The sequence below is a fragment of the Gobio gobio genome (assembly GCF_949357685.1).
Source record: "Gobio gobio genome assembly, chromosome: 3".
Lineage (NCBI taxonomy): Eukaryota > Metazoa > Chordata > Actinopteri > Cypriniformes > Gobionidae > Gobio > Gobio gobio.
The window spans coordinates 15,637,340-15,649,848 of NC_137099.1; the positions used below are offsets into that span (position 1 = coordinate 15,637,340).

At 38.1% G+C, this 12,509-nt stretch overlaps 2 protein-coding genes across 2 annotated transcripts in view; both read right to left on the reverse strand.

Moving 5' to 3' along the window:
* Positions 1-1,052: 1,052 nt before the first annotated feature.
* LOC307123548 (neuropeptide FF receptor 1) lies at positions 1,053-2,390 on the reverse strand (the record flags this gene model as incomplete). The annotated part of the gene is made up of 1 exon (XM_079812107.1): positions 1,053-2,390. The coding sequence occupies one exon, from the start codon at positions 2,388-2,390 to the stop codon at positions 1,053-1,055; it is 1,338 nt and encodes a 445-aa protein (XP_079668233.1).
* Positions 2,391-7,418: 5,028 nt separating this feature from the next.
* The window catches only part of ttyh3b (tweety family member 3b), a 61,275-nt gene continuing 56,184 nt past the window's right edge, over positions 7,419-12,509 (reverse strand). The window contains exon 15 of the mRNA XM_079813525.1: positions 7,419-10,437. Coding sequence (XP_079669651.1) covers positions 10,264-10,437 — 174 coding nt within the window. The 3' untranslated portion in view covers positions 7,419-10,263. The remainder of the gene's footprint in view (positions 10,438-12,509) is intronic.

Below are 12,509 nucleotides of genomic sequence, written 5' to 3' on the forward strand. Positions count from 1 at the left end.
CTTTATGTGGGTATGGGAAGCTTTTCAATTTGGGTAGGCCAAATCCAGGTGGAAATCCCCCAAAATGGTCCCAGAGCACAAGAGGTTAATGAATTGAATGCGTCCTTTCTGAACAAAAGTATACATTTCTTTCCTACTGACCCCAAACTTTTGAACGGTGTAGAATCGAAGTTTCTGCTCTGACTTCAGTAAGATAACACTAAGAAGAGGGTGATGACTTGAGATGCAGATGGTTTCCACATTTAGGAGAGAAGGTGAGAAGCTGTGAGTGAGTGTGTTCACAGAAAGACGCTTACACAACGTTTCTACACCAGAGATTGTAGGTGTGAGAGCATATGTATGTACAGTATGTCTCGGTTTCACTAAGATGATCATTTTAATTACCGCTCTGCTAGACGTAGGAGCCACATTTAATGACGTTTGGTTTATTTTAAGACACTGCTATAGGCAAAACCTTACACATTCTGCATTGAACCACTTTATTCCTTTCACAATATGGATTTCTTACATGGTACTTAAGTTGTAAATAGCAAGATATTTATTACATATTATTACATTTACAGGAGATCTAAACATTGCTAAGAGAGTAACATCTACTCCAAATGGAATATGAAATGTTTAATAACAATGCAGTCAAACAATTAATGTGGTGTTTAAAAAGAGGCTCACATATGACTGTCCCATTCGCATTTGAGGATATATTCCGCAAAATAAGTTTGCCATTTTTTCCTCAAACCTTGAAAGCTCTTTTTAAAGACATAAAACATTGAAAATTCAGTCGTCATTTACTCACCATCATGTCGTTGGGGTCGGCCAAACCGGTATGACTTTGTTTTTTCTGTGAAACACAAAATTCTGAAAAGTGCCATATAATGAAAGTCAATGAGGTTAGGGTTTGGACGTCACTGTTTTCATTATATGGACAAAAACTGTTTAAAGTATCATCTTTTGTGTTCCGCAAAAGAAAGACAGTCAACAGGTTTGGAACGAAGGGTTTATAGAAGCACAAAGCACAACACATCTGTGAGCAAATGTCCACAGCGGTGCATCTGCTATGTATCCAGTGCAATCGCCTCGGTCATTCCTAAGTGGTAAGGTAAGCTCATTGACTCGCACGTGCGCGATTGAGTCCACCACATCGTCAGATTCAGATTCCCAGCGTCCTCCCCGCAGGAGTTGGTTGAGTTGTCAGCGGTGCCTCCTGGAGATTTGTCTTGATTCTGCAGGTTGAATATTTTCGGGAGGGAGGCCAGAGCCAGCGCTGAGGCTGGGGACGGGCCACAGAGGCGCAAACGCAAAGCCTTGGCCGAGCGGTGGAGGTCACCGATGAAGCAGTAGCAAAAGGGGTTGAGAGAAGAGTTGGTGAGGCCTAACCATTGTGCAAAGGGCCTGGTCTGTAGGAGCCAGTCCGGTGGATGGCGCAGCTCACGGTCCAGCCAAATATCGGTCACATACATAGGCAGCCATGACAGAGCAAAGAGCAGCACCAAAGCTGCGACCATACGTGCGATCTGCCTGCGGCCCTGCAACCTCGTTTCATGAAGCGCCTGAGAACGGGGGTCCAGCTCTGTGAACCGACCCTCGGTGCCGGTGCTGCGCAGCCGGCGACACGTGAGGAAGGCTAGGGTGAGATTAAACGCAACAGGTAGGCAGTAGAGTGCGCTGAACAGCAGGACGTTGTAGGCCTGTCGCAAGAGTGGCTGAGGCCACACCTCTCCACAGACAGGCAGCACGATGGCCAGCCCTTCGATCAAAGCTACTTCATCACGCCTGGTAACTATTGCAACTGGCATGCAGATCACTGAGGAGATAAGCCACACGATTGTGACGGAGGCGAGAATGCGTCGACGAGTGAAGTAGGCTCGAGATTGTAGCGGCGAGTGAACCGCATAGTACCGGCTGATGCTGATGACCGTGATGCTCAGGACGCTGGCGGAAACGGACACGGCTTGCGTGAATGGCACCGCGCGACACAGGAAGTCCCCATACACCCAAGGCGTGTAGATGCGGTGGCCCAAGGTGACGGGCATGCACACGCAAACCACTGCAAGGTCGCACACTGCTAAGTTTATGAGCAGGCAGCGGGTGGCGCTGGCACCAGACAGACGCACACTTCCATGCTGGCCAAGTAGGACTTTGATGGACATGACATTCCCAAAGAAACCCACAAGGAAGGAAATAGAGTAAAGGACGGTCAATAAAATGGTGGCAGGCTCTCGGATGGTGAGGAACAGCTGCCATTCTAAAGCAGCATTATCCTGGAAGAAGAAGGAGCTGTTGAAGAAGCTGGCTGGAGTCGACCTGCTCTTGTTTTGAGGTTCACTTTGAAGGTCCAATGCCCTGGGCAGGTCGTAGAACTGGGTTGTTGGCTGATCTGGGGTCAGATTCATAGTGGTTTTCCTGTGATATTGAGTGGGTAAACTGTAACAGAACTACATCATGACTAAACTACATGGTAACAGTTTGAATGTTTTACTTGACTTTTCAGGTGCCAAAATTTCCATTCATGCACAAAAAAGCTTGAAGGCCATGATGGAAAAAAGCAGACGATCTCAAATCCATTGTTCTTTCCTTTGTCGTGTCACTAACTCAAAGCCAATGCATCTCTTCTTCCACACAGCATTAAATACACAATTCACTTTTACAGCCCCAGACAATATGGATGACAACAAAAGCAAATAAGATCCTCTTCTTTATCTAATATGTATACCTCATCTTCATTCCTTCACATCTTGAGGTCATCTGTATCTTCATGTATGTCCTGAAAAAGGACAGAGACAGTTACACACATAGATATACACGGACGTACACATTTATTCACATACCCCTGAAAAGAATGTAGAAAACCAGCAAACACTCACAAGCAAAAGCTTTCTAAATCCTTTCATTTATTCATACTTTCAGTCTCACGCTGCATCGTGTGAGTGTGTATAAGGGGAATTGAGATTCCCTCATTAAACTGTGCTCAATTTAAAGTGCTAACAGCAGTAAATGAGACAGAAAGGTTTTTACTTCGCATAAATCAATAGCTTTATATTCACCAATTCACCTGTCAAACGGCTATGCAGTCATGCTGATGTATAGTGCTGCAAATGTTTCCATCCATTCATAAAAAACTCTTGTACTTATTGGTAACATTTTTAATTTATGAATATAAAATAACATATTTGTATAATAGCATGTATGCTGATGAAGGTAACGTACATCTCAGTGATAATTTAAAGCATAAATACTATGATTAAAATAGCTTATTAAAACACTATACCCTCGATTTAAATGTTAATGCTATCAATAATAATTTTTAGATAAAATATACATCATTTAAAATGACGAAACATTCAGCAGTCGACACAGAACACAGCTAATTTTAGGCACAGTTGAATTTGAAATGGATATCCTACTTACTCAAACGATCAAGCGCTCTGAGGTATCTTCCAATAGGTCAAAAGTTAAGATATGTACCCCAGATAAAGATCACCATAGATTTTCCAACAGACTTCCGTTAAATCCAGCGCGGTCAGCCGTCAGTTACCTGTTCACGACCTCTGGTAAAGGAGATGAGTTATCGGTTGAGGTTCAAGGCAAGCCTCGTCTTAACTGTGTTCGATCGCTGCGCACATGCGCCCCCTCGCGGCAACACGAAGTCACTGATAGTTTCCTCCTGATTTAACCTGCTGATGTCCTGTGGCAAGAATTAAGAGTGCGTCCAGACGCTTAAGTGAGCAGAATCGTTTAAATGTTTAAGTTGTAAAGTGATGAAATGTAAATAGTATGAAATTAATAAAACCAGCACTGTAAAATGATCACTCTCATTAGCCTAAGTTATAGGCTACTGAAATATCCGTCAGGACACAATTTAAAAACAAATATTTTCACCTCCTAAGCCCCAGGAAAACAAAGTATTTTGAATTTGGTATTCTGGTATGTCTTCACATTGTTTAGAGCATTATAAACAAATTGATTTCTTTATTATATGTTATTCACATGTTATGCTATGTCATTACAGGTAGCCTATAGGCTAAAACAATGGGATTTTTTTTTCATTCACCAATCAATTTTTAGGTTTCATGATTTTTTTGTAACCAAACTGTTTAAAGATGATTCTCAACTATGAAAGATATAACAGAATTAAATGATATAACATTTTACTGTATGCAATATGTGGGTAAAATATAGCCATACATGGGTTTAATGCAATAGATATAGGCTACTCTGTATCTAATTTGCATATTAATGTGTTCTTGGAGCAACATGTAATGAAAAAAGAAGTGTAATAATGGGAGTAATAGTTGGCAACATTTTCATAATAATGATCTATTTTATAGGAACATTGATATGTAATTTATTTAATTGATAATCAATTAATTTTTTTATTCAGTAAGCTACTTCCTCATTACACATATAATAAACTAATATTGTCATGAAAATAATTGCACGTTGCATAATTTTAAGGGGCCAAAAAAGAAGAATGTCTTTATTCATTAATAAGAGAGAGCTCAACTTAGCTACTGTAGATCTGCACCCGTTCACCCGTTAATTAACTCCCACTCTGTTCTGGACGACAATGTTACTTTCACCTGAGTGTCAGCACATTTCATTTGATGTTTCTCCTTTTTCTGAATTCATTATACTAAAGTGTTTCCATTTTCTGGCACACCATCTGTGCGGAATTTCTGTGCTCAGTCTGTGCCTACTGCAATTTCTCTGGGGCATTATTCGTAAGAGATGCATTATACACAGCGTTGGTGGACCATATCTTAATTTAAACAACCAAGACTCGAAGAACGTTAGGCTATATGACAAGGTTTACAGCAAACAAGCTAAAAAAAACCCCAGAACTAAGTTTTTATTAGACGAACCGTAAAAGCCAGTATTTAAGGAGAAAAGGTGGATACAGGCAGCATCAGCAGGAAGAAGGGGTACATTTTGGGATCCTGACGTTCAGTAGCCTACTGCGCCTCAGTATGTCTACGTGTGCAGTAAAGTCAAATATCCAAATGTCAGTTTTATATATTATATTTCCTGTTGCTGATTATGTTCTCCTCCAGTGGGTGTAGTTTTCAGTGTAATACAACATGTGCTCTGTCTCAATTGCCTCCCATACGGAAATGTAGGCTAATATATGACATAAATGTCCCTATATCGCAAATGACGCCGTCATATATGCTAAATATAAGACAATATATTGCTATCACATATATACATATCTCTTGATATATGTTGATATAAGTTTATAACATATATACATTTTCCATATTAAATTAGTATATTGACATATATTAATACGATATATATGACTATTGTTTATATAATATTGTATGTTATGACCATATATGTCACCGATATGTTTAATTTATATATGCCCATTTATTTAAACAACATACATTTTATATGCCTATGGTTTCCTTATTAATTCATTCCTTCTTTTCCTTATTTGAACAGCTTGAACTTTTAACAAGTCTACACAATCCACATTTCATTGAAAAAGTTTTTTTATATACATATATACAACCCCAAATCAGAAAAAGTTGGGACAGTATGGAAAACGCAAAAAAAAAAAAAGAAGTGATTTCTAAATTTACTTTGACTTGTATTTCATTGCAGACAATATGAACACAAAATATTTCATGTTTTGTCTGGTCAACTTCATGTCATTCAGACCTGCAAAACATTTCAAAAAAAAGTTGGGACAGGAGCAATTTAGGGCTAGTAATGAGGTAAAATGGTTAAATAATGATGTGATTTGAAACAGGTGATGTCAACAGGTGATTGTAATTATGATTTGGTACAAAAGCAGCATCCAAGAAAGGTCTAATCCTTTAAGAGCAAAGATGGGCCGAGGATCGCCAGTTTGCCAACAAATACGTGAGAAAATTATTGAAATGTTTACAAACAATGTTCCTTAAAGAAAGATAGGAAGAGATTTGGATATTTCACATTAAACAGTGCATAACAATTAAAAGATTCAAGGAATCTGGAGGAATTTCAGTGCGTAAAGGACAAGGGCGCAAGCCTAAGCTGAACAACCGTGATCGGTGATCCAGAAATTTCCTGGAACCACCAGGGGCCAACTAGGGGTAGCTATAAATCAAAAGATCACTGAGCTGAGGACATCCAAAAAGACTCTAATTTAAAAAAAATTACAGGCTGTATCATATACCTGTTGGTGGATTTTCATGTTCTGTGCTGTTTTATTTGTTACTTGTTTTGTTGTAATATTGTATTTGTATATAAAGTTGTGTGTTCAGTAGTTTTCTAATTTTGCGCAGCTTAATTTTTCTTTTTATATTAAAACTGTTTTAATAAAGTTTAAATGTTTTAAATGTTTTACTGTATTACTTATTTTTTGATAACTGCACTGTTTAACATTTAAGGCTTAGGCATGTCATATGTATTGCATTGCAAGTGTGTAAGTACACATCCATAACCTATATTTAAAAAATATGTACGAAATTAATGAAAGCATGTTTTTTTTTACATTTGTTTAGTTTACACCATTAATTCAAAATATTTAGCAATTGATATACATAATATAAGAACATAACATATATTTAAAATATATGTGCACACTGTTGTATGTAGCTTGTTTGCTGTATCTTTTCAGTCACATAGCAGCTTTTAGACATGTTCTGTTTTTTGTTATAAGTCAGAAATGACAAAAATTCAATTGAGACGGTGGGCGTGTCGCTCTGTGGTGTGAACTCAGTCCGATTTTAGAACTATATCTTTATAGTTATGGTGTTATGTAAGAGAAACGTTATGGAATCACTCAGAACGTTTTAACGATAATACATTGACAGACAATAATCCACCCTGTTTTGAAGAGCTTTTTTTTTTTTTTTTTTTTAGAATTAAATTGTTTTTACATAGATGTAACATTTCCTAAAAGGACCTTAGATTACATACTTTATTTTAGTTTTTTGTGTGTGTGTGAATGAAAACGAGGCTGTTGTGTAGCTGGGTGTCGACTGTGCAGTCGATGCAATATTGAAGAAGAATAAAATCTCTCCAGAAAACGTGGCGACAATTGCACGTGACAGGAACTTAATTGAACGGATAGTATTAAGTTGTAAAGATACTACGTATTACAGACCTGTTTTGTTTTTTTATTCACAAAAATGTAAATATATTTGGTCTATTACTGACTGTTTTATGGCAACTTTTGGAGTTTGTAAACCCAACTACCCTTCGCGGCATAGGCTATGTGAAAAAGAGCAGCCTGGGCCCTGGAAAATCATTCTTCTAGCGACATGAGGGTGAATATGAAAAAAGATTTTTCAGTTTTGGGCAACCCATACATTTATTACCAAATCAATGTCTATACTAGCGATATCATTTTCTAGTGTTTAGTGCTTTATATTTAATATTGGCTTTATAGATGACATCCCAGGAACAACACACACGTTTAGACTACTTTTCTCTATGGCATTTAAACATATAGTAGTTTATTAACAGCCCAACTGCATTTATTTTGTTGTTCTACTACAACATGATCTATTTTTTAAATGTACACCTGCTCACAGACTTCATGCAGTTTTCAAACAAACAAGTGTACAAATTCTCTTCAAGAACTTTGGCATACGGTCATAGCTTATCTTTCCATTTTAAGCATCAAGATTGTTTTTTTTTTTTTTGTAGAGCATACCTTGATAAATTGTTTTTTTTTTCTTTCTGTCTTCAGGCACTGATGCTCAACACCCTGCACCAGATAAGTTCATTTTAATATATTATTAAAACATTGAATCCAGGCTCAGAAAATCAAGTTTTCCTGACATGTACAACATCTTAAATCACAAATGAAAGAAAACATAAAAACATGAAAAATCCATAAGAATTGTTATCAAAACATCAATTTATGACGAATCATTATTCACATTTAGAAAGGAGTGAGTAGGCTCATTTGTTATGGTCTATACAATAGAAAGCTAACAATACGTTAGGGGAAAAATGTGTACATTTACAGAAAGAAAGGTTACTGTATGAAAATGTTAAGAAAGGCAGAATATTTCTTCCTCATATTTCCTTCAGTCATGCAACTGCATCATATGGTACAGAATCATAGATCCGAACATTTGGATTGTCTCTATATAATGGTTAGTGGTTGAATACATGTAAATACTGTAAAAAGCCTCAGAGAAATTTTACATTGTGTCTATTGAGTGGGTAAGGTGCATCTTTATCCACTACATTGCGTGACTTTTTCTGTAATATTCTGTGTTTATGTGAAACATATAGTGTTGCATTGTCGCTTTTTGTGCATGAGTGTTTTGTAACTTCGTGGTTGCCTGACACTTCATGGTCAAAGCACATCTGTGCGTGAGTTTTGAGGGTTAGGGATACAAGCCCTTTCCTGTTTGCATCCAAACACAGCATCCACTTTTGTTACACAATAAGATTTTTCAAACAGCACGCAACCTCAATCGACTGAGGGCGTCACAAAGTCAGAAAAGATACAGCATTATAGCATTTTCCAGTTTAAAACGACATTTCTACCCGCTAATGTAATTTATGATATTTATTCAAATCAAAAGAATCCATAAACACCTACGTTCAAGAATCGCGATGTTTTACGCATGATAACATTAGCGGTCGCATGGCGTCATGTCAATGTCTAAACACTTATGTCAGCGTTATGACACTGGATGCAAGTAAATGAAACCGACAATACTGCACTTGGTAAAGACAGCTAGGTTATCTTACACTACATCCACACAAGTCTTACTTAGTGACTGCATGACAAGGAGGAACTTTCCTCAGTTTCATTGTCCCATCAGTTTTTTTTTTCCTTTCCATTTTTATTTTTTAATCTGTGGTGGAAAGGAGGCGAAACCACAAAAGTCCTGTTGGTGGCACACGACCAGTGTCCATATTGCAGATTCATCAACACCACAGAGAAGTGTTTCCCCATTGATGTAAAACGGAAATAAAGAAAAAGGCTGACCATGGTGACGAAGACAAAGAAAAATCTCCTGCTAAAGAATGTGAAGCCTGGACAACGTGCTTGAACAGAAAAGAAAAAAAAAAGATTTACAAGTGGGGCAGCGGGGAGGCATTTCTCTTTTTGTCCAGGTATCCCTTCTTCTCCTTTTCCACTGAGCAAATTTTCCTCCGTTAGAAATATTCACATTTAAAGTGTGCACATACACACGAGCACCCACAAGTGTATTCACAAATTCAAGTGATATGTCTACAAAACATGTACTATTATTTCATCACGGAGTTCATTGACCATTTTTTTTTACAGGTATTCTTCACTGCAGCTTTAAGCCACGGCAGATGTTGCACTGCACTGTTACACAGAAGATTAGTGCACCAAGTGTTGATCATTTAGACATTTTTTAAAATACAAAAACACTTACTATTTACAAAGAGTAAAGCTGTGAGTTGTGCCGTGTTAAAACACACTCACTAATGCACAAGGCAAACATGCCACGCACACAAACACACTGTCAAGTGTGCTGCGAAATTGTTTCCCTTCTATATTAAGATACTGAATGTGCATAATGGCTCAAAGGCTTGATGGCTGTCAATTCACACTGTGGTACACCATAGATTACACTGTACTGTAAATACAAAGAATGGCCTTCGATGACAGGAACATTTGTCAATCCACAGAGTCACAATTATGCTCGTGAACATTTGTAAACATCTCAGTTTACATCAAATTGCAATGATGGATACCTTGGATTGTGGCTGTACTAGTAGAACACTGCCATATTGCCAGGAACTGCAGAGAAAGCGCAAAAGCTGCATCGTTAAAACCTTGTTAAACTATATCGACAACAGAGTAATTTAGCAAAATACTTAAAAATAGAACTCCATCATAAAACCAAATGTCATAGTGACATTTCTTGCACAGCACGGCAAGACTCTTAAAAATGACAGTGGTATAAACCATTATCCTGCTGTGGTAATGTGGTCCTGCAGTCCTTGCCAATATGGCTGCCCTGAGAGACTCTCTGCGAGGGTAGTATGGGAGTTACTGTGCAGACGACTGAGAGGAGTCCTCCAGAAGAGGGCAGTGTAGTTGCTGTGATGCATTGTGTGCGATTAGAGGAGTAAAAAAATGGCAGTTTCAACAAAAGTTTGGTCGAATGGAGTCTTTGAAAAGCCAGAGTAGATAAGCATGGATGGCTGATTCCAATCGGATAAAGATGTTAGGGTGAATTTCTTTACTGGCAAAGGGCTGAACATCGAGGTGGAGAAACTTTGTACTGGTGGACTTGACAGGTAGATCAATGTTGGTCACGCGTTCGAGGGTGGTTAATGGATGGCGGAGTGGGGTCGGTGGATAGCTGAATTTGGTCGACTATTGGGAGCGGAGCGGCTGATCAGGTCTGGTCGCATGTTGGGCTCCAGACCGTTCTGGGATTCTGATGGCCTAGACTGGTCTGGACGGCTGGTTGCCAGATATTTGGCTCTCATGCTTGAGGTGTACTGTAAAACAGGGTGAGAAAACAAGGAAAAAGGGGAGGGAAAACACCATCACATCATTCTGAAGAGGTTTTTTTTTTTTACTATACAATACAAAATACGGTTCATAAAATGATTTAGTCAAAGTAAGGAAAGGTTACAGTGTCTACATGGTCATTAGGACAGCGTCTTACAAACATGAAGCACATATAAATATGAACCTCATTCTGTCGCTAACTCACTCACATGCGTTACAGACAAACTGACAGTCATTTGGACAGCCTGATGTTGTTTTAAAGCCAAAAGTTACTGTGATGATGCACATTAACATTATGCGATAAGATACTTTACACCTCGAGATCGGCTTTTGAGTGCAAATTCCTTTAAAAAGAGTGCAATTCATGTGGAAATAAATAGAAAAGAAGAATTTGACACTATAACAAATAGGAAAATAAAACAGTGAATGAGAATGACACACAGGTACAGAAAATGCAGTTATAGGAGGGGGAATATATAACTGTTTAGGGTTGGGGTTATAATGTGAGACAAAACAGACATGCATGAGGTATGTTTTTCAGATGGGCGAGAAAGAGACAAAATTCATGCATATTTTGAATCATAAAATCCAGAGAAGGAGAGACTATTCCATAATATATCGGCTATTCCAATTCATTATTCCAAAGCATGAACAGGCACCAAAAAAAGCAGCATCCTGGACCATGACATTATTGAAAATCAGATTACATCCTTTCAAAGAAACATGGTTTCTTGGGTGGTCTCTCCAGTCTGGAGTTTGAATACGCATGCGTCACGTCCAGGGCCCATGAACACAGAATCAAAAGGGAAAAAAAGACACCTAGAAAGTAAGACGGAGTGAGAGCGATGCTTAGAAGTCGTCTGAGTGTTCTTGGTTTCTGAACTCAAACTAATAGGAGGATGAAGGATGCCCTTGCATGCCAAGTCTGGTTAAAAGAGCTGCGCTGTTCCTTCAAAAAGAGTACCATGCTCCCCTATTCACCGCGCGTGAACCAGGAGAAGCATTCTCTGGTCTCGTCATTGACTGTACATGCAATCATGCAAACTCCAAGATTTTGTAAAGCATTGCAAAACCCCACTTCCACTCAATGAGGGGCCTTGACTTGAAAATAAGAGGAAAAATGAATGCCGTCTCAGAATATGCTTTAAAGGAATTGTTTACCCAAAAATGCATAATCTACCACCATTTACTCCAAACCCATACAATGTTCATCCATAGAAAGTTAGCAAAATGTTCATGCAGCCCTTTTTCAATCAATGCATGTGAATGGAAATGGACCACCAAAATGACAAAAAAGGCGCCATAGAAATACCCTAAAAGTAGTCTATACAAACCATGCATTAACTCCAAGTCTTCTGAAGCCATACAAAAGCATTGTGTGAGGAACAGACTGAAATGCACATTATTTGCAGAGAATCTTCCCTTTTTACATCTCACTAGTGTTATCATAAATATAGATTTTTCAATACAAATCGATCTTTGAAAGCGCTTTAATGCTCCTTTTCCCATCGCACCGATACACTGGTACTCACTCTCTCTTCTCAGATTTTTGTGGACATGATTACAGCATTTCATACTTTCAAGCAAATGTGCAATGAGAAGCGTTTGTGAGTAAAATAATTAGTGTATTTAATATAAAGTATTTTTTTTATGTATTACAATAGTAATTTAAGTCTTAATAATAATTCCCCATGGTATTAAAAGTGGTATTGAATATCAATATTTTCAAGGTATTACATCGAAGTTTGAGACTCCAGTATTGTGACAACACTACATCTAACAATTACAATTTAAGTCTGTTCCTCACATAAATCTATCGTTAGACTTCCCTGGTGTATAAATAGCTTTTACAGTGCTTTTTTTTTTTGTCATGTTTGGACCACGTCATTCCCATTTGCATTTACATTTATCGTATGGAAAAGAGAAGCTTTCACTTGAAAATAAGCAAATTATGACAGAAAATTGGCTCGTGCCATCTCACCTTGTTTTTTTTGTGAGGACTTTTTTGTGGCGGTTATACAAAGACGACTTGTAATTACCGTCGCATACAGGCTGCCAA